The following is a 23081-nucleotide window of genomic DNA, read 5'->3' on the forward strand; positions in this document are numbered from 1 at the left end:
ATTTATCTTTGTTGTGAGGTTCCTTGGGGTTTGTTTGGTTGGGTTTTTTTGGTTTGGGTTTTTTTTTTGGGGGGTGGGGGGGTTTGAAGTCTTTGTTTGCAGGGGGTTTGGGGCATTTTAAAAAGTTCCAAAACCTTTTTTTGTGGAAAAATTTGTTAAACCTGTCTAGAAGTTGTGCAGAAAAATGTCCAGTTATTTCATTGATGGCTTTAGATCAGACTACACCTAGCAAATACTACAGACAAATATTATACTTTTCTTCATACATTTGCTGCTTTTTATAATATATTGAGAGTACATTTTATAACCCCTAGGGCTCTTTTCCACTAGTACTTTTCTTCAAAAAAGATGGCATAAAAAGGTAAAAGGAAAAATAAATCAACATAAAACCCTCAAGCTTTACTTCTCCAAAACATGCAGTAATCTTGGTTATAGTCAGCCCATATTCTTAGATCTCATTGAGCTTAACAGGAGACTTATTTTAAACACATCTATTCTGAAAAATATTCCCTCTCTGTTAATAAACTAAAGAACCATTTCCTTTAGACTCCTAAAGGAGTCCTTTCACTTCAAGATTAGTTTTGCTGTGAATATTACAAATAAACACTGACCTCATATCCCTTTAGCCTAGAAATACCTTTGTAAGCAAAGGTTAAGTAAAGCAGGCAACAAAAGGAAGAACAAGGCAATTTCTGGAAGCTAAATCTTTACTCCTATGCCTCAGTCATAATATTTATCTTGCTCATTTATGCTGAGGCTCCAGATAGAATTCAACAACATATCTGTATGGTCAAACACAGAGATTTTCTTTGCCAGCATGTGAGTAATTTCCAAGATGAAGACAATTATGTTTGTGCACAGCTACTCACTCATGCTAACAGTTCACCTAAGAGGAGGGTGCTCTTTCTTTGCTCAATCAAACACTTTGATTTCCTAACTGAGCTGCATGTGTTCAGGACCAGGGATACTTCCTGCTCCCGTAGCCCAAAAGACAGTCTAGCCAAGCACCTAAATTGTTTGCATCTGGCTATGCAGTTATGTTTTAAGAAAGAGCCCCAAGTATGTTCTCTACAATAACTCTCTACAGACATCTACTTCATGAAACGTACTGAGTTCCCCAGTACCAGCCACTGGGAAAACTGCTTCTGTTCCTAACAGAAGAACCAATATGAAATTCCACCACAGAAAACTAAGAATATATTTGTAAAAATTTAATCCACAGTATCTTTGCTTAATACTGCAAGTCAGATCTTTTTTAGAGATCCATGGGTATCTGGAGGGAAGTGTGTTCCATCAAATTCTGTGCTGTAAAGTGTTTGTAGAGTCTAATAGTGGTTAGTTTTTACCAGTTCCTCCCAAATCAGTTGAGATAATCTCATGGTAGTGTATTCAGTGTGTTCCACAGGATACAAAAATGAAGTTATGGCCAAATCAGTTCACTGAATTTAGTGTCCTGATTCTACCTATGGCCAATATCAGGTATTTCTAATGAAGTTCTAAATAATGCAGCACATAAATATTTAAGAAAAATATATTGTTCACATTCTGGAGAAAACAAAAATCTACTGTTTCTACTGAGCAAATGCAGAATAAGCTGCATGTAGGAAAGTCTCATGCCAGCATTAAGCATTTAAGATTTTGTTTCTGTTTCAAAGCTTAACAGTTTACACACTTTCAGAACAACTGTCTGCTAGCCAAGAGAGGAAGCAACAACAGAAGGTATGCATAGTCACATATGGCCAGATCAGGGGAACCATCCGGACTTAATACCAGCTGAAGCTCTGGCCAAGAAATATTTCAGATATCCAGAGAGAAATCTGTGGGCACTTGGGCAGTCTGCATTGTGGCAAATAAACTTCACACTCATCCCAGACCTTGCATTGTCAAAATTAGAAAAAATCTATTCAATTAAAACTGTGTTTTTATGCATCCCCACCTCTAAACAGCAGGAACAGTAGCTTTTATTTGTTTTCAATTTTAGCAGAATGCAGTTTGTGCCAAACCTGCCACAAAGATGATCTGAGAGAATTGTTATGATAATAGTAAGCACATAAAAGTTTAAAGTAAATATATCAGAGAGCCCTTGAACTCCTTTTCTAGTCATTCCTACTATCTTTAATAATATTCAGTCTTGTTACAAGAGTGCAATACAAGATGTCCTGGCACTCTAAAATCTTCTCATTTGATACACAGACATTCAGTAAATAAATCTGCAATGAAGTTCTTAAAGGTTTATTTCTTGCTTTTTAGCAGCTACGTATAAAATATTGAGCTACAAAGTGCTTACAAATTAGATTACTGGAAGGGAATGGAATGCATTGTTATCTAGTGAACCAATGATGGGTCAAATGGCACTTTGAATTTTTGTGGTGAATATGACTGTGACCTTCACACAGCACACTGACAGAAAGCAATTTTATTTACATTTTGAAATCCACATAAAGGTGAAAGATGTACCACTACAAAATGAAACATTAAATTTTTTTGTCCCAAGTCATAACTGAGATCCCCCAAGGTCACATATAGTCTGAAATGAAGCAAGATTTTCTTAATCCTGCTACCAGTACATTTCACCCAGACTTTGTAGTACTGGTGATCTGGTTTTTTTGCCAGTCGAAAAATTTCCTAATTTTAAGATGGAGAAATAAGAAATAATGAGAGACTGGTTCTTTGTCCCTTAACTGTTCTGCACAAACAGATCATTAATTATGTTTGAGCTACTATAACAAGCTAGTTTCATCTGTACAGATAAAAAGGTCTACCCATAAAGAGATGGCAGCTTGGAAAAGTCTTATTCAAAATAAAATACATCACATCCTCCAGGGCCAGCAGCACTATAATGTCAATACTTTTAGAACAGAGTCTTTAGGAAATAATTAAAGCTATGTATAATTGGATACAATCTGTGTGTTAAAACACTTAAAGAACAGCATATTTTTTTGTATGTATACCAAATGTGCCTGTCACTTTCAATTTAAAAAAAAAATATATAGATTGAAAAATCTATCCATTACATCACAGTATTCCCTCTGCACTTTCTAAGAACCTCATAATTTAAAAGTTATTACTAACATTCTTGCTTGTAAGCTCCATAGATATCAACAATAACTGCATTCTTCTAACTATTCTGTTTAACCATGGAGCTACTCCAAAGTACAACATTAAAAAAAGGGCAACAATTATTCACAGAGTAACACCATATTGCAAGTACTGTCACACAGAGCACCTAGGAGGATACATGTGTTTATAAACTCTAGATGGTTCTGGTAGCAATGGCTGTGATTAAGGCTGCCTGAAACTTCATGGAATAAGACCCTTTCTTCAATTGCTTATATGTTTGCTGAACTCCAACTACTTGGAGCAAATTTTTTCCCTGCAAGATATCTACCTGAGTATTTATTTAGTCTTTATGGAAGATTAACACAAAATAGTTTTAGAGAACAAGACTACAGGAAAATATCCCAGGCTTTGGAAAATGAACCAAAGCCAGTTTTTCTTTGGGAAGTCCTAATGATGCATTTCTGGAGAAGGAAAACCCTTTAAAATGTGTTGGGGCATGGTCTTTTTGACAGGCATATAATTTTTATGATTCCTAGAATGCTTGTTGGGTGCTTTCAATATCAAGCCTTAACCACTTCCCAGAATTACCTCTGTTTCTACAGCTAAAAATCATTAGTATTCTTTACATGTTTTAACACTCTATGGCTGTTTTCGCAGAATGACCTATATAGGCTTCAGCTCTGGAAAACAGTTTGCCTTCTTCAACCCATAGAGCCAGTTGCACCAAGCAAGAACACCCCTTCAATCTTTACTCCATATATCCTAGACCAAGAAAACAAGATGCTGGAGCCCAGTTCTCCTTTCCTTTCCTGACAGTTTCTGCAGGTGCACTGAGAATGAAAAATCAGATAAACATAAAGAGAGCTTGCAATCCAGTAATTCATTACAGGTTTTTATGCATGGATGATAGATACAAATCATCAAACAAAGGAAATTATAAGCTTAAAATTAATGGATGAGGTGTGAGGGTACTGGCCTGCAAATTGGCAACTTGTTACAAGCTAACAATATGCTTCCATAGCTAACCATGGGTATTGATCTTCAGGAAAAAGAAATAGAGCTTTCAGGATCTTGGGCACATAAACACCTTTCCAGAAGCAATTACTTACTAATTAGTTATTGTGTTATGACAGACTGACAGGGTTTCTTAAAATGTAAGATGAGAACTGGACTTGTATGTAGCTGTGAAGATAATGGAGATTCAGCAAGAAGACAGAACTCAGGACTGCCTATGCTTACTGTTAGCAACCTTGGAAGATCCTTCAGACTTGATTCAGAAGGTGCCTATAATTACTACAGTGAAAGTCTTATTCTCTTTGTCCAAGGGATCTGTTAAAGATCATAACCTGGAATTAGCTGCCCACATATTTCTGTTGGGAAATGTTTCCTGGAAGCATAATTCACAAAAGCTACTAAACTGTCCAAACTAAGCAACCAGAGAAAGAAAAGGAATTAACTTAAACACTTTCTGACATTTCAGAAGCATAAATGCTTCTAGAATTAAGTAACTTATTTTGCTGTTGCTAGTATGTCCAATGAATAGGATTGGCAAGGCAACATATCTTCAGCTTTCTGGTTCAAGAATTTCTTACACATGATAATAAAGTGTTTTTATGATATAGGGCTCTCAAAATTGAAGTGCTTCCTTATGAGTGAACTCAAATAAATAAGGCCAAAGAGCAAGAAAGAAAGACTTAATTACACAAATGCCTCAGAGTCTACCTACAATGAGATCCTGTTTCAGATTAAAGCAGTCCCTGACTGTATTAAACCAAGCATGATAAAATGAACAAGCAAAATCAAGAAAATTCCACAAAGATTATTTCACCAGACAGTGTTTAAAGCAACTACCTCTATTTGTAAGGTCTGGATTCACATTTCCTGAAGAAGTAAAGAAACTGAATCTCTTAAATCCATAACTGAACAAGAGACAGAGAAAATGATAGTGGAAAAGTCCTGTGACCCTATCACAAGATCTTTTGTAAGTCTAGGGTCTTACACACCCAGCTAGAACTGCTTCCTGATGGTCAGCTTCCCTTTTATTTGTTTGGGTTTTTTGGGGAGTTTTCTTCATTTGGTTTTTTTGGTTGGTTGGTTGGTTAGTTTTTGCTTGTTTTGTTTCTTTTTTTTCATGTTCTTATGTGAATCCACAGAATACTGGAGAAGTGATGGTATTTTAGGCTTATGTGGTGGCATTTAAGTTAACTCATAAGTTAATAACTTTTAGTTATATTTAAGTTAATTTAAGTTATATTTAAGTTAATAACTCAGAAGTCTATCACAGCTGGCACTAATTCTGTTGTGATAGCTGAATGTGGGGTGCAATCATTTATTTGGAAGCAAAGCTTTGCTATATGTTGTTCATTTCTTACAACTAACAGGATGCTTGAAAATGTGAGTGCAGCTGATAGCTGAGCCTGAGATGGTCAAGTCTGACTTATACCAACCATGGAAAGGGTACTGTTCAGTGAGGACTGAAAAACTTGCAAAAAGTATATTCAGACTGTCACAAGACAGAGCTTAAGTGCATGGTTGATGTGGATTAATTATGGTGTAGTATAAAATAGTTAAACAATTAAAGCTAGAAGTTGTGATACAAGAGATGAAAAATAAAAATTATTGCATGTAAGAATAACTCTGCACAGTCATTTTGTTGGACATTTGAGAGAGGGTTTTTTTCTGTGTTCAATAGCAGTAAAATTGTATGAGAAATGGAAACCTTAGGTGGGGAGTTCAGCCTTGAACCGAGCCTGTGACTGAACTCAGAGTTTCAGATTTGTGGGTAACACAGACTCGGACACCAACAAGCAAGATGTAAGCAATTCTTAAGTAGTCAAGAATGAAATACAGCTACAGGCTCAGAGATGGAGACAGACTCTTGTGAAAACAGTGCTAAGCAATTAGGACAGGATGAATCTTTATTCAGATTCTGGGGTTTTTGTGATTTTATTTTGATTTCTAAGAAAGAATTTGTGCTGGGATTGCCTTTTGATTACTGTACCTATCTCTATGCAACTACAGTGACTCATTCATATTTTAGAACCAACAGTATTCTATTAAAGACTAACCTCCTGTTTCTTCAGGCATGAGAGGCAATAATATGGATTTGCCAGTGAGTCTTCCAGCAAAAGCAGAGGTCACTTTTATGCTATATATGACATTTCTTCTAATAATTCTCTGCTTAAGCAGTGATATATTTAACATCCTTAAGTAACCTGAAATTACTTTCACTGTCAAACAGAAGTATCTCAATTAAAAAAAAAAAAAAAAAAAAAAAAAAAAAAAAAAAAGTTGAGACAATTTTATGCCAGGCTATCTTTATGACAGCTTTTCCTTCCTAAATACAAACTCAGAAAGCATTGGAAATTAGGATAAATTCATCAATGCAATTTCAGTGGTGTAGATTTTCCATACCCACTGGGCATATTTATTGGAATCTTACTGTAGCTGGTCAAATTATTAATAGCTAACAATTTATTTTATTAATTTACCCTATACTTCTGTTAATTAAAAAACATCTCCCATTTTGATTTCTGCTTATTTTATTCATAAGCATTCAGTGAATATTTCAAGCATATTTTAGTCTGGAGTTTGTTCAGAAGCTCTTTGCTTCATCTAATCACAATGATTATTTCTTTGCTGGAGATGCTGTGACTTGAAATCCTCAGTTAGTATTGTCTTTGTTCCCCTGACTTTGCCTCTGTAAGTGCAGTATCTGGAACACTTCTGACACAAATAGCGAACATCTAGTATCATATTTGAAGCAATGACTTATTAAAGGATGCACAAATCCATAGGAAACCAACCTTTCTCTAAACATTATTCAGACAAAACAAGTTTATATAGAAGTATGTTGAAAAATTAATAAAGAAACATGAGAATACAGAAAATTGAAATCTTTGGAGAAGCAAGAACCTTTATATATGGATCCTCACACTATAATCCCAATTTATTTCAAGCCACTCCCCTGTTGTCCTATGATATATTTTCCCAACACAGAATGATCATTCATTCCAATCACCAATTGATCAGCTCCAGCTAAATCAAGGCAAAAAAGGGCCCATAGGATTGTAAGCATTCCATGAAATTAGAATTTTAGCATGTATGAGCAATGAGTTTGCTGTTTTTATAAATGCCATTAGTATAACTCCACTGGAACTATTTTCCTCTAAACACACTGAAGACAGAATTGTTCCAAACATCTCTACAGTCTTTAAGAACCTAGCAAAAAGATAGGTCAAAAAAAATCAATCATGCAAGGTGGACCTTGCTGAAAGAGGACTAAATGAAATACCGTCCTGGACTCCATCTAATTTCTCCATTATTACACAAAGCTGAGGTGAAAAAAAAACTCACACAGAATCTCCCTAGAACCACCACATTCCTACAGACTAACTGTCCTTGATGAATACATAAGCATATATGCCTCTCATTATCTGAAAACTTTTATAGGTCAAGAGCTTAAAAACTTTCCATCAGCAACGGAAATGTAAGTACAAATTTAGAGTGTAAAACACCTGAGCAAAATTGAGTCAGGGACCTGCCCAGGGAGATGAATTTTAGCCTGAATCAAGAGGCTAACAAAGTCACAGCTCCACCTGTTGAGCTAAAGCAAATCATCCACCTGTAGCAGCTGGCAGCACAGTTTGTTTTTGTGCCAGACATAGATGACTAACACTGTGCTGCCTGGATAAAATAAAATATCAAAGTTTAGGGACAAACTATGCAGTCATTACTCTAGGTGAAGGAATAATGTAGCCATGGAGCCATTCTGCCAGAGAACAAAAGGACTTGGGTCTCCAGGAAGGTTCTCATGGCAGGCCAAAGACGGGATGACATTCTTCAGGGTAATTTTACTAAAGAATAAAACAATGACAGAAACAATAAAGAAATAAAAATGTATAGAACCTACTCAGCTCTTTTTGACTTCACAGAACACTAAGTTGCTCAGACCAGAGGCTATGAATACCACATACCCATACATACATATTCTTTCATATTCATTAGAAATGTTTACTACTTCTTTCCTGTGTCAGCTATCAATAGAGAGTTCTCACAAAGAAAATCAAGCTAAAATTTAAATGTCTTTCCAACCCCCTTATAAAAATGGAAATATTTATCAAGCTAAAGGTCCCATTTTGCAGCCAAAGAAATCAATGGAAAAGTTCTTCTGAGTCTGAGTGGTTTTGAATCAACATGCAAGTTTCTTGTGGAAGAATAAATAAAGCTACATTTTTTTGCTTTACATGGTCATTGTTCCAGTACATTTTTCTTCTAAAAAAAATCTGCAATGGTCTGCAAAACATGTGCATCAATAGTGCAGTTAGAGTTCAACTTTAGACCTCAAATATAGTTCTGGAAAATGGCCATGCATTGCTTTCTGAGGCATGCCACCATTTGCATGTCTTTGTATTTCTAACAGTAGTAAGGGTGTTGTCTGAATGCTTCAAAAACACATTTACAGAAAGAAAAAAGACATTAATTTTCTATTTGAAAACCCTACACTTTAGTTTAATTTCATAGATAAAGATATTTTTGTAGACTATTTCTTCAGAAGCTGGAGCAGTAGTCAGAATAAGTCACAAATCATGACTCAAAAAATTCAAAATTAATCCAAAAATAATTATTATCTCATAATTGTAGGATTTCTGATCATTAATTATTATCCAATAATAGTAAATATAATATTTTTAGGATAAGGGATGGTATCAAATGTATTGCTTGGTTATAGAAAAATACTGTAATAGAGTCTAAGTAGTCTAGAGGTAAATTCAGCAGATTCTTGGCAAAAACATTGCTCAGTAATATTTTTGAAGACATGGATATGTAATCTTTTCCTCCATGGAAGAAGTTTTATATCCCAAAAAAAATGCAAAAACCATACTGCATTCACTTTCTCCTAGCTCAGTAAAGCACCGAAGCATATGTGAGCAAGTGTTCTGACTTCAGTTGAGATTGTGTTTTGCTTCTAAAAAGTAGTTGCCAGCTATTGGCCTTCTCTCTGAAGTGTCTGCTACAACACTGCAATTTCAGAATATCCTATAAATTGTGGAGAACAAAAACAGCACCTCCTCTAATGTACTTAGTCATACATTTCCATATTCATTTGAGTTGTGTTACACTGGAAGACTGAACCATATAATTACAATCTGCTAATCCATAGAATAACTTTTCCAAGACTCACAGTCTGCTCTAGCTAGCAAATATTTAGCACATTTAAGAGCCAAATACAAGCTATATTCCAATACATTTATAATTCTGTGGGATGGTACCTCACAGCAATGACTTGTGCTAGCAGAGACAGAGAGCTGAGCTCTCCTTCACAAAGGAAGGAGACACCCAGCAAGAGGTCCCACTAAGTCAACAAAGACAGAAGCTAAAGATATAGATGATGATTCACAAATAACAGTCTTGCCAAGGACCAGATAATACCATTTTTTACCCAATCTGAGTGACCACTCACAGACATGATTCCACTGAGGTATCAATGCACTTCCCTCCGTTTGCAACATGTACTACACTGCCACCTGCTACAAGCAAGTCAGCTAAGCAAATGTGATGTTTGTGGAAGCCGGGAGAAGAAACAAGCAGTAATATAAAATGTGGACATTGTCAAGTAATATCCATTGCAGGATGGAGCCCATCTTTTTTAAATTGTGAAGGTTTTCATGTACTATTTATTATGCACATCATTTATGTCACATTTCTGTAGTCTTTCTTATCTTCCTGATCCTTAAAGATCTGTTCACTTAGCAATTGTCTTCCACAGAGCTACAGTGCTATTGCCATGTTTTACCTATCAATATTTCTTACAAAATCGTCTCAAGGTGCAAAGTATTCCCCACATAAACATTAAGAAAAATCTCTGTATGTAACACAGAGTAGTTGCAGTAAGTGACAGCAGAAATTATTCTAAATTAGAGTCAAATTACACATAAGCATTCTGATTTTAAGCACACCAATATTTTACAATACTGTTATTGACAGTGCAATAAGCATGAGCACACGGTTTTAACAATATTCCCATTTTAAGTCTATCTCTTTTTTAGCAAGACCTCAAATGCTATGCATGAGAATGTAAATATAAAAAGCAGTCCATTAATTTTATATAAGCAGCTTTATATACCTGAAGGCCTATGACAACATTTCTTGACAAAATAGCCTAGCAGAAGGACTATTTTTCTAAAGTTCAATCAAGAATAGCTTATAAAAATGACTGTGCAGATAAATATTATGGTACAGGTGGTCTGAACTACCCATAACAAAAATTCCATTAGCTAAAATTTTTTAAGAGCTACCAATTACACTTTCAATTTGAAGTGGTAGCTGAATAGTGACAAGCAATTCTCAGAAATAGAAATGGTCTACTTAATCTTCAACATAAACAGAATCTGTCCTCCTCACACAAGTAAACAAACCATCAATTTACATGGAATCCTATCTTGCATTACACTGCAGGATCAGGGCATAGGATCTGCTGCAGAGGAGTCTTTGTTTGTCCATCTCAATACATGGCCAGAATGTTTCTCCTTTTCTATTTTTTCTGTTACCTGGTAGCTCACTTGCACTGCTAAAACAAGTGCAGGAAATATTGTGCCAGCTGGAAGTTAACTCACACATAATGCAAGGCTGACATAGGGCAGGGGAAGGAGAAAGAGGATCATAAAACACACTGGTCACTAATCACTGGTAATGCTACTTCTGTTATTTCAAACCATGTTCCAACTAGGAAGGAAAGAAGCATCTTTTAATTTTCAGCTGAGGATACTGTACTGGTTAGATTTAAGTGACTCTCTTCTTTTTAAATTAATAAATATAATTCTAATGTCTCATATATTACTATAATAATAACAATTAATATATTTTATATATTTTAATATGCTATAATTTAATTCCATGCCTTTCCAAGAACAAAAGTTCTTCTTTCCTACTATTATTTTGGCTGTCAGTTCTGCTTCTAAAACTAGTCTGCTGCACAGCTATCACCAAATTTTAAGTAAATATGCAAAAAATAACATAGACATATTTGACTTATGTCAATGTTTTCAAAAGCCCAGCAAAATAAGAGCATTCAGTGTTCTTGTGCACACAATAACCTGATTACACACACAAAGAAACAACCAGGCTCTTTGTTCTTTTGGGTTTTGTGTCAAGTCTGGGTTAGAAGATGAAATTTGAGGTAAAGAGGGCACTAATATCATAATCATTTGGTAGGCCTAATTTCTCCCCCTTCAACAACCTGCAGATTTGGAAAGAGCAGATCATCTTTGCATGCACTGGTCAAACTGTCATCAAAGTGATCAAACAGATTAAAGAAGAAGTGATAACCCAGAGGACACTGGCAAAACTAACTTGTGAATGGACAGGACAGAGACCAACTGGTGGACAAAACGTTTTTGAGCAGATTTCAGGGACAAGGAAGAAAATATTACCAAATCTCTCCTCAGAGAGGAAAAGACAAGGCAGCGGGAGAGATGACACAGGGTGCAAAGCAGATGAACATCCCTGAGACATTTGTCACTGGCTGGACGGTGAGACATTGACATTAATGAGGGTGGCATTTGGAAGATAAAAGCAGTATCTCTGCAGCAGACAATGCAGTTGTGAGACACGACGCACAGGGATATGGTGTAATCAAAAGGGACTGGAGAATGTTCACAGCCAGGAAAAGCATCACAATCACTACTGGTATTCATGGCAGAATATGGATCAGGAATAAATGGCTTATGGTTTTATCTAGAAGGCTGGTGGAGATTGTGGGTTATTTTACCTCTCAGCCCAGTCAATTCCCATCACATTCCTTCATTGAAGGACTCTTCATCAGTCATTCACTTACACCTGCCTTGCCAAAAGTCACTGTTTCATTGACAAGTGCTTTTCAGGCAGCAGAGCTCTGGAGGCTGGCTCTGTTGATAGTAAGTGGGATTTACAGGGGTGGAGGCAGTTGCCTGTGATTATCTCCTAGTGAAAGCAAGTGGAGGGCTGGGAGATACCCGGAGCACCGTCTGCCAGGACACAGGCAATCAATTGAAGTGAGCAAGATTTGGCTGCCCCTCACAGATGCCTCAGAGTGCCACTACCCCAAAAATGACATGAGCTGTGTCGGAGAGACACTCCTGCCCCGACCCATAGGATTTTAAAAGTCACTGTTAATTAATAATCCCCTGTTCTCATGTCTGGTGTCAGCCATGTCTCAGACCTCATTTTTTATTCCAATGCTTTTGGATATCTCTGGTCTCTCTCCAAAAGGAGAGGATTTTGTGGTCCTGGGATAGAATGAGACAAACCTGAGCATCTCAGAATAGGTTTCCTATCCCCAGATTCATTCTACCACCGCTGTTCCACCGCATACTCATGTATTGTCCCTCTGACCAGCTTTTCCTCAGAAAATAAAGCTACCATTTCAGCACTGAGAGAAAGACAGTCAGCAGCAACAGTAAACAAATACATCGATCTGCTGGTCCACCCGCCTCCTTCTTCCTTCAGATAACTGGCACAGAGCACCAAGCATCCGGAGAGTGTTGAGGATGAGGTCTAAGCTGCGGCAGCCCGAAACCTTGACTAGCCCGGGACGGGGCTCCTGTGAGCGAGTGGCCGGCGGTGCGGGTCGGGCCGGGGCCGGGGCCGGGGCCGGGGCCGGGGCCGGGACCGGGGCCGGGGCCGGGGCCGGGGCCGGGGCCGGGCCGGGCCGGGCCGGGCCGGGCCGGGCGCTGTCCGCGGTGCTGCCCGGCCCTGGCGCTGTCCCGGCCGGCGCCGAGCGGGACACTCACTCAGTGCCAGCCCTCTCTCGGCCCCATTGCCAGAGCTTGGCCGCTCTCCCCGCAGCGCTTGCACTCGCCGTCCGCGGCTCGAAACACTCAGCATCTCCGACAGAGGAGGGGAAAACACACTTTTAAAAAACAAATAAATAAATAAATGACACATAGGGTAATCATACTCTGAAGAAAGTTTCAGTGGCGGATCCAGCAACGAAAGCCAGACTAACCCGATATGTGCTAAGGACAAGGTCTTTCTGCTTCCTCATTAATGCTTCATGCAAGAAGTGCAGCCGCACATGAAAGTAACCATGTCCCTGTCCTACTGCAGAGTTTTGAGGGCATCCCTGTTGTCCTTCAATACCGTCTCTCTGCTTTGATACAAAAACATTGAAAGAGTATGGCAAAGCAATAGAAGAAATCTGACTGAATCAATCACAAACAAGCCCAGCAAGACGGATTATGGGAAAAGAAGGTGTATTCTTGAGTAACGACTGGCGTCAGAGTAGTTAAAATAGAACAGAAAAGCCTCTTGAAAAGTCAATTCTTATGTAGATGAGGTGACCAGAGAGATTTTCTCTCCCTTCGAGGGCTCACTGAATTCCTAATTTGCCCTTAGAAACCCTAGAGGAATGACGAAGAAAGGGCGGTAATATTGGGATTGCTATTCGTAACAGATATTACCGTGATATGGATTATTGCCTAGAAATGCACTGAAAATTAGGGGATGCAATGCCATTGTCTCAGCCAAGCTATTTGTCTTGACCTTCGGCTTTGTCCATCCAGGCTGAACAAACTTCCTGCAATGAGCATCGCTGTCTGCCACCCACACAACTTTGATCTCTCTGGGTCGCGGAAAGGGAAAGGGGACAAGAGGCAGCTTCCCCTCCGAAAAAGAGCACTCGCAGAAGTTTATACAACAGCCAGAAAAACGTAGTGTTAAACAATAAACTGGGAAATGCACTGTCCTGTTAAACAGAGAGTAGTTTGCACAGCATTGAGAACCCGCCAATATATATCATATCAATAAAAAGGAGCTCTTCGAAAGCTTGCATAGTAATTGAGATTGGAGATCTTTTTTGATATGGGTTGGCATTTCCTCATATCAATCTGACAGAGCCAACTCAGGAAATTGCTGGTAATATTCATCTGGGGAGCACTTTCATTAAACGTAATTCATTCGACTTTCACAATAAATTGAGTGACATCCTTACAGCAGAACCTTTTTATCCTTGATGAAGTGCTTGCCAGCCTTTGGTTTTCCACTTTATTGTCACATTCCTTAAAGCGGAATCGTCAACATGTCAATCTGCTGCATGAAAAAAATGCTAAAGCTGTATTTACAAAGCACCCAGGAGGTGGTTTAATGCTGACTTACAAGAAGAGCGAGCTGGGTGTTAAACTATCTGCTAAATCACATTAATACTTCACCCAAATCCAGTCGGGAGAACAGAAGCCAATCCTAGGAAGGGTAAGATGGTTCACACATTCATTTTCTCCAAGTTCTGGCTATTCCGAACAATTGGTTTCTTAACCTGCTTCACTGCACTTTCCAAGACGATTAGGAAATGGGTTTTTTGTTAATTAAAATGGCGGTTTAGAGATGCAGAGAAATATTAAAAAGGTTAAAATGGATACCTCTAGGTGCCATACAAACTTGGGAGATTTGTCTATTCGAAGAGAGGTAGGGATGTTGGATTGGATTATATTGAGGTACCTCCCCAGAAGATGAAATCTATTCCAGATTGCTTTCTCCAGCTGTATACTAAATTAAAATAGTGTGTACTAAGCATCAAGAAAAAGAAAGTTCAGTGCAGGGAAACCCCTTCTAAAACTAGCACAGGTCTCTGGTGGTTAGGAAGCAAGGAAGCCTGGAAAAGAGCACACTATCCTCTGCTTGGAGGGGAAAAAAAAAAAAAAGCACAGATAAGTTTGTTCCACCTACACGAGGTCGGAGTCCCGTTGTTATTCCCATGTCTTACCTTCCGAGAGGGTAAGTTTTTCCCTTTACACCACCGCTACAGCCTCTCTCAAACTCGTTTAGAAATAGGGAGCAGGAGCTTCTCAAGGCTACGTAAACACCCCCACACAAAAAGCCACTACTCTCCCTGCCCGCTAAGCGCTCTCCCCCGCCCTCCCTGCCTTCGACGTCAATTTGAAAATTGAAAGAAATCGCTTATTTGGGGAGAAAAAAGCAATACCCGAATGCATTCACTACCAAATGCCTATGAGAAAATACTGTGGGTGGTGATTACGATAGGACAATGCCTCCTGTCTCTTTTGTTTTCTGCCTGTAGAGGTGTAGGTTTGTTTGTTGTTTGTTGTTTTTTTTCTTCCATGACAAAGTAGGTCACAATCAGCAACAATCTTTAAAAAGAAAGAAGAAAAAAAAAATCAGCTTATCTTCGCCGGCACGATATTTCCTCACGCTCACCACAGCTTCCATTAACCGGTGCGAAATGACCGCAAACAGTGCGACGCGCAGCGAAATTAAATGTACACAAACTCCGGAGCCTCTAACCCCCTGTTTACCCCCTCAGCAAATACTGTACCAAGTGTGCCATCGCGGAGGACAATTTTAAACCTCTGTTATTCACAACAATTTTGCAGAGAAGCTCCTCTCGGCTGTCAGAAGGCCTCCAAGCTACAGTGACGGTGTGAAACAGACCTTAAAATCCCAGCCCGGCACGGGGGAAGGTTAGCAGGCTGTTTCCGAAGCCCCTCTGCCAAAGCCATCGCCGTGTTTAACAAGATGCCCCGTGAGCCCCGCAGTTCTACTCCCTTGGCAAAGCGCCGCGCAGGAAAGCTCCCCCCGCGAAAGAGCCTTCACCGCGGGGTGGATAAACCACCCCTCCTTTCGTTCTTGCTCTGCTTAACTTCTGCACAGAGTTGAAGCACTCTGCTACCCAGCTCCAGAGAGTATCCTAATTAAACCCACCGCTGAATAAACACTTTGCTGGGAGAAGACTACCAAGCCGGGCGGGGGATGAACTGGGGGAGTGATCCTTATCCTAACAGCATGCCACGCAAAATTCCGACTGATTTTAGTTCCGTACCAGCTACTCCGGTGTAGGAGCGCCTAAATAATGAGCCGAAGTCTCTTTGAGCCAGGATGACCCCAGCAAAAGAGGTGCATGTACCCACCCCGCGCTTGTGCGGTGCGGGAAGGTCTCCACAGAGGGGTGGGAGTGGAGCCTGCGGCCGTGCGGGGGGTGAAATCCCGCCGTGTGCGAGCCCTTCGCTGCCGGTGCCGCCGGCGCCGGGGGTGCGCAGGGCCCGGGCGGCGGCCGGGGAGGGGAGCGGCGGGACGGGACGGGACGGGACGGGACGGGACGGGACGGGACGGGACGGGACGGGACGGGACGAGCGCCCGTCGCCGCCGGGAGCCACGGGGCACAGCCCGCCGTGCCCCGCCGCACGGAGCGGCTCCGCAGCTGCCGGCACGGAAGCGATCTGCCGCCTCCTTCGAGGGCCTGCTTGACCTGTCCCTCTGAGAAATAATACTCAGGATCCTCACCGTTCTTCCTAACAGCCCGCGCGTCCTGTTACTTCTACAGCTTGCTGCTTCCACATAGGAGGGGAAAAAATAAGGAAGAAATGAAAAGAAACAGCCTGGCCTTTTATTGTCCTGTGGCGTCGGACTGGAAGTTCACCGGCAATTACGCAGGAGGTACAACGAGAAGGTTTCCCTTAAAGAAATGGTGTAAAATCCCAGCGTCCTTATAAACAGATCTCAATTCTATGAGAGACTGCGATCTCCAGATGTTATTTTGGTCTTTTTTCTTTATTATTTACGTTCTTCCTCACTGACGATTTTTAGCTCAGCTCAGCACTGTTAGTTAAGGAAACATCATCCATTAGAATCAGTCTAAGATGCTTTTGAAAGAACAGCAGTGATGTGGAGTGTCGTGGTAAACGAGACCTAATGTAGGTATTTTAATACTTTCTGCAGCTTTCTAAAAGTAGAGAAGAAAACAACTGCAAGACTTTAAAGTATTTAAAGGTTAACTCCTAATTCTGACAAATAAGTACTAAGTTTTTAGGCCAAAAGAAATACACTAACACTTCAAATCAAATATAACACTTTCAATAGACTGCACAGCTCGAAATAAGGAGAAAATGAACCTCGCAATGCACAACTAACGTTCTTTTCAATAAACATAATATGGTGAACCATCTCTACACCAGCAAAATTCCTACTCTTTCAGATCGGCCACGATCCCTATAAATTTCAGGCAATAAGGCTGGATACCATATGACTCTATTAAAAGGGGAAGAAAAGATTTCTTACAAAGAAACAGGGGAGGGAGAAAAAAAGATTAAAAAAAAAAAAGAAAAAAAAAAAGGAAAAAGAGCAGCGGTTTGCTAAGTGAAGAGAAATTGCAAGGCAGACAGTGTCAGTAAATGAGTGACTTCAAGGCAGCCCAGCCTCACTGCAGCTGTTCACTCTCCATGAACACTTCCTAATTCAGGCAAAGGGGAAACAGGCTATTTTCCCTCTCACCTATATTATTAACCCCTCTCAAAAAGGTTGGTTTTTTTTTAACAAACTCTATAGGAAGCTGTTTGTGCTGCCATTTCATTTACCCTCCTAACAGTCTGAGCATTGAAAATTTAATTCCTAATTGAAACTGCTTTTGTCCACGCGGAGCGACGTGCACATATAGATAGACACAACAAAGTGCTGCACCTTGCTGCTTTGTGGCGCCACATTAAAGCTTTAATCAAAACTTCATGCTTCGGTGCTAATAAACAGTTTGTTATGATGTGATAGCCTAATGCAAACTTTCAGAGTCACTCCTGAAATACAGAGAATAGGGGGAGATTGGCACAGACGTGGAAGTATCGAGTTAGAAGGAAGAATCGTGCTAGGGAAATCCTTTGGATCCTCCCCGAGTGTTTTGGCAGAAGATACAGACCAGCTGAAGGGCGCATTCCCTCCCCCTAGCTTGTCTTTTATTCCCGACTCGTTGTTTTTGTTTTTTTTTTTTCTGTATCATATTTCGCATTGTTTCGAGGGAAACTTGAAAATCGTCTCCTTCACTCTGCAATGCCAAATCCTCAGGAATAAAAAAAGTATTCAGGTAATGAAGTCTGTAACTAAACGGTAATTGAATCAGCATAATTTGCACACTGAATGGTTTTCAAATGCTCCCAGTTTACAATTAAAGGAGAATTAATGCGCTTGTTGTTCAGACTGCAGCGCATTAGAATAAATCCAGCACTGTTGTTGTAATGAGTCGAGAGCAGTTTAACTGCCAGCAAACACATTTAAAATTTAACACGACGTATCGATCTCGCTCCGGCTTTTTGATGGATTATTTGCCACGCACTTTTCTCCCCATTTCCCCCCACCCCTCCACCCCCACCCCGGCTATAAAATTCGCAGGGAGGAGAGACGCCCGCGGCAGACGTGGCACCGCCCGGCGAGGGCAGGACCCCACGTCGGGCGGGCACGGGAAGGGCCGGGAGGTGCCGGGCGGGGATGGGGCGGGGATGGGGCCGGGATGGGGCCGGGATGGGGCCGGGATGGGGCCGGGATGGGGCCGGGATTCGGTCGGGCCGGGCCGGGCGCGGCGGGCGCTGCGCGGGCGCGGGAGGAGCGCGCGGGAGGAGCGCGCGGGGCCCCGCCCGCGCCGGGCCCGCGCCCGATTGGCTGCTCCGCGCGGGGCCGCGCGCGCTGCCCCGCAGCGCCCCCGGGCGGCGCGGCCGCCACAGCGCAGGGAGCGGCGGCGCGGGCAGCGCCCGGAGCCCCGGGAGCCCCGGGAGCCCCGGGAGCCCGAAGAGCTCGGGAACCGGAGCGGGAACCGGAGCCGGGCCGTCGCCGTCACCACCCCCAGCACGGGCGCCAGTGTGCTTCTCTCGGCAACGCTCCTGGAAAAAGGTCTTTTCCCTCCCCCGCAGCCACGGGGATGAGCTGCCGCCAAGCGTTTGCCTGCTTAACGCATCGCAAGCGAGAGAGGATGCAGACTGCAAAGGAGCAGTCTGCCTGGGTTTTGTTCCTTGCAATCGTAGCGGGAATAAAGTGTGTGTGTGTGAGAGAGGGGAGATAACGCCGATGTTTACTCGTGTTCCCGCGGTAATCCTAAAGGAGATTTGCTACGAAAGTCAATGACACTTCTTGCAGAAAATACTAGCTGTGTTCGCCGCCGAGTGCCCTCCCGCCGGTGCCGCACCGCCCGTAGTGGCACACTGCGGGGCTGCCCTTCCGGAGGGGCTCCCACCCTCAGGAGGGAGCAGAGGGCAGGAAGTTGCCTCCATCCCACAGCCTGGCCGGGCGCCCCCGCGGCGGTGCTCCGGTGCCCACGCAGACACCCGGGGACCCGGTCCGGGAGTAGCACCGAGGGACGCGGCCCATGAGACCCTGACCCTGCTCTGGCCCAGCGGAGCACTCTTTCCCCGCGGAGAAGTTACAGGTCTGCGCCCCCACTCCTCTCGCCCCGCCGAGATTTCCCGGGAGATTTCCCGGGACCCGCACCGCCCCGGCCCCGGGAGGCAGGGCTGGCTGCGGGGTGCAAGTAGTTGCCGTGAGTTTGTTCGTTCTCCGCCAGGCTGGCGCCCTCCTCCCCGAGGAGCTTCCCCATGCCTGGCCCGTGCGAGGGGCCGGGGACACTCACCAGGTAGAGAGTGGGCTGCAGGAGAAGGACCGCGTACCAGTACACAGCCTGCATCCTCGCCGCTCAAACTTCCCCCGCGCTGCTTTCGCTGCCTCTTTGTTTCTTCCAGAACATAGATCCACCTGACATCCACTTTACAGAACAAGCAGAGCTCTCACCAGCCTAGACAAAAACGAAATTATAGATCCCATGACCACAAGACAAGGTTAGGCTCAGCACAAGGGGGGAAGAGAGGTGTGTAGGGAAAGAGGGGCGGGGGGGGGGGGGGGGGGGGGCGGCAGCAAGAGAAGGAGGAGATGGGGTGTGTGAATGGGGGTGGGGGAAACAAAAAACGATTAAAATCGAGTTAATCCAGCGTCAAAGCAAAGTGATCGCACGGTCCGAGGTGGCGGCAGACCGCCTATAGGCAGCGCTCCCCGGCGCTCAGTCCTTTTGCTGGGCGGGAGAGCCCCGTGGTGTGGGCTGGGACGGCCCGGGGGTGCCACTGCCAGCCCTGCCTGTCTGTGTGCCCTCGGCGGGGACCGGGCGGCAGCGCCCGCCAGTTGGCTGAGGAGCCCCGGCACCGTGCTAGGGAGCGGAGCGGCGCCGGAGCGGGGAGAAGGCGGCAGCAGACGCTGGGGTCGTGGCTCCGGATGCTTCTGGGCGCTTAAAGCCGAGGCAAGGAGCTTTGCTTTCGGGACGCCCGAGCAGGATCTGCTTACCCCTGCAAGCGCCCACCTCCCTCTGCCGCTCCTAAAGGCGCGCCGTGCCTTGCCCCGGGCCGGGACCGCGCCCCGGGCCGCCCCGGCGGGCGAGGACCCCCATCCCCTGCCCCAGCCCTTCTCGGCCCCCGCGGCCCGCGGACAGCCCCGCCGCCGCGGGGGCCCGCGGTGGGGATACGTACGGCGTGGGGGATCCGACGGCGGACGGGGCTCCGCGGGACGCTCCATGGGCGAGCCTAGAGGGGCTGAGTGCCGCGGCGCAGCCCACCACCCCTGCGCATCTCGTCGCCGCGCTCCGCGCCGAGGTGTCCCGCGGCCGCTGTGCATCCAGCGCAGGCACTGTCAGGACGGCGGGGCGGCTGGCAGGCTCTCCCTCCCTTGCCTCCCCTTCTCCACACACGAGCAGGATCCGCCGAGCAGGACACTTACGGGAGGAGGGAGCTGCCCGGGCTGCCCGCTCGCCTTCGGCGGGGGGCGCGGGCAGGAGCGGCGGCACCGGCGCTCCGGGGCGTCCAGCGCGATTTGTCTCTATTAAAAATGACTTATTGGCGAGTGAGCGGCGAGCGCCTGCTATTTAACTTCAGATAAAATCTATCTGCAAAGACCTTGGCCGATCATCTTAAAATAAAGCGCTGGAGCCGAGCACTGTCCGAGGCTCACTGCTTGGGGAAAGAGAAAGAGCAGCGGAGGGGGGGGGGGGGGGGGGCTTGCTTGGCGAGGGGGGAAGGGAGGAGGGAGGAAGGGGAGTTTAGCGGCGTCCCATCCTCTCCGCTGAACGGGGTGATGAATTAGAACCCTCCCCGGGCGACGCGAGCTGCCTTGCGCTGCCCGCCCTGCCCACCCTGCCCGCGCTGCTGCCTGCCGCGTGTCCTGCCCTGTCCCTGCTGCCTGCCGTGTGTCCTGCCCTGTCCCTGCTGCCTGCCCTATCTGCCTGCTGCCTGCCGTGTGTCCTGCCCTGTCCCTCCTGCCTGCCCTATCTGCCTGCTGCCTGCCGCGTGTCCTGCCCTGTCCCTGCTGCCTGCCCTATCCGCCCTGCTGCCTGCCGTGTGTCCTGCCCTGTCCCTGCTGCCTGCCCTATCTGCCTGCTGCCTCGCTCTGCCCGGGAGCGGGCGCTGCCCTCCCTGCCCTCCCTGCTGCCTGCCGTGCTGCCTGGGCACAGCCCTTTCCCTCTCCGCCTGCCCGCGGGAGCCGGCTGTCAGCCTTAAAGAAGCATGGCAGAGCACCTTCTTCCTCTTTTTTCCCTTTCATTTTAGTTTTTCCACCTCCCTCTGCCGTGTCCCGTGCATCGACAGTGCGGCTCCGCCTGGGAAGTCAGCGGGCGCCCGCCAGCCAGGCACGGAGGCAGCAGGATCGCGGAGCCCAGATGGGTGACGGCTGCGGGAGCCAGGCTCCAGGATGGAAGGGTTGCTTCTCCCACTCTAGCAGGAACCTGTAGCTGGACAGCCCCTCGGAGTGAAGCTGGAAAGCTCACCCCCGTCGGGTGCTGTGGCTTATCCTGCCAGCTGTCATACAAATGGGAAGGTCTCACCGACCTGGTTTTGCTTCTACTTTACAAAGAATCCTACGAATGTTTTTCATACACTCTTCCATTCCCTAAACGGTATCATTATTAGTGTGACATTGGGACAGGTTGAAGGGAAGGATACCAGAAGCACTGAGCAGTCTTACCAGATGCCCAAACTCAACAGCAAACCTCAGATTTATCACCTCCCAAAGCCAAAGCAAGAAGTGTGCCAGTAAGCTGTACAGAGAGGGAAATGAGAAAGAAAGTTGTCCTGTCAAATCCTTCTCTCAGACTACATAGGGGTAACTAATATCTGTGATCCAAGGATTCAGTATCAAGCTGTAAAATACTGTTTTAATTTTGGGGTCTGAGTTTGGAACACTGTAATAAAAGCGGAGCAGGGAAAGAATGGGGAAGGTAATGAGCACTCTTTGAAAGAGCTGCACCAGAGCCCTCCCCCATAGCCATTTCTGTTCCAAACACCTGGAAGATGGACACCTCCATATGCTTCCAGCACCATCACTCTGCTAGACATGCAGAATGCTCATGTCACAGCTTTGAACAGAAGCGTGCAGCCTGCGAGCAATCATACTGTCATCCTGCCCCTCCAGACAGCCTCTGCGGTGCAGTGCAGGCTAAAGCTGCCTAGGGACTTCTTGTTTCAAAAGGATAACAAAAAACTGCATCTGACTTTTCCCTTGCAACTCCTTCCTTCCTCTCTCCCACTCTCACTTCTCTGTAAGTCTGGGGCTAGAAGCACGCCTAATAATCTAGAGAGATGAGAGAGAGAGAGAGAGAGGAGATAGATAGATAGATAGATAGATAGATAGATAGATAGATAGATAGATAGATAGATAATAGATATTGCTCTCTTTGCATAGAACAAACTTGCTATAGACTGTGTGGAGCATACTGCTGATCATTGCAATAACTTGCTGTTTAACCCAGCACAGTTACTCTTATTTTAGATATGAAATTGCCAGGTTATTATGGAGTAGAAGAAGCAAAGTCCACCAGGTTTCAGTAGGTCATATTCCTGGAGAAGACATAATTTCTTCAGGAAGGAGCAATTCAACTCTATGTATAACTCGATTCAGTTTACTCAAGTTCAAGCCTTTCACATTAGAGTGACAAGGCAGTCCTAGGAGAATAATCATTCCTTCATCTGGTCAAATAGAAGAAGTTCCTCCTAGTCTTTCTCATCCAGATTCTTCTACCTTTTCTAGAGGAGCATTGTGGAGGCGCTCCTGGCTTCACTGGACTCACAAGCATCTTTACTTCATCCCATTGAAATGTCCTCACCCTGTGAATTCAGCAAGGTCTCCTATAAATGGCCTGATCTGTGTGACATCGATTTGAATTGTTGAGAAGACTCTTGAGGCAAAGCTCTTAAGGATGGATGAACCTGTTCACTGAAGGTTCAGACTGTTCCAAGGTCTCATTG

General features: G+C 44.3%; 1 protein-coding gene and 1 long non-coding RNA gene across 3 annotated transcripts in view; one reads left to right on the plus strand and one right to left on the minus strand.

The window, feature by feature from the left end:
* NXPH1 (neurexophilin 1) overlaps positions 1–20809 on the minus strand; it is a 137713-nt gene extending 116904 nt beyond the window's left edge. Inside the window, exons 1-2 of one of the 2 annotated variants that reach the window (XM_021538350.3) lie at positions 20563–20809; positions 19433–19594 (exon numbers count right to left, since the gene is read on the minus strand). In XM_021538350.3, coding sequence (XP_021394025.1) covers positions 19433–19486 — 54 coding nt within the window. In that variant the 5' untranslated portion in view covers positions 19487–19594; positions 20563–20809. Of the gene's footprint in view, positions 1–19432; positions 19595–20315; positions 20532–20562 lie in introns of those variants that run through there. The other variant, XM_021538349.3, reaches the window with a different exon arrangement.
* Positions 15342–16988, plus strand: LOC116183211 (uncharacterized). Its single transcript, XR_013341108.1, has 2 exons — positions 15342–15947; positions 16373–16988. It is a non-coding gene; the product is annotated as an uncharacterized LOC116183211 (long non-coding RNA).
* Positions 20810–23081: the final 2272 nt, after the last annotated feature.

The sequence above is a fragment of the Lonchura striata genome, chromosome 1 (genome assembly GCF_046129695.1).
Source record: "Lonchura striata isolate bLonStr1 chromosome 1, bLonStr1.mat, whole genome shotgun sequence".
Taxonomy (NCBI): domain Eukaryota; kingdom Metazoa; phylum Chordata; class Aves; order Passeriformes; family Estrildidae; genus Lonchura; species Lonchura striata.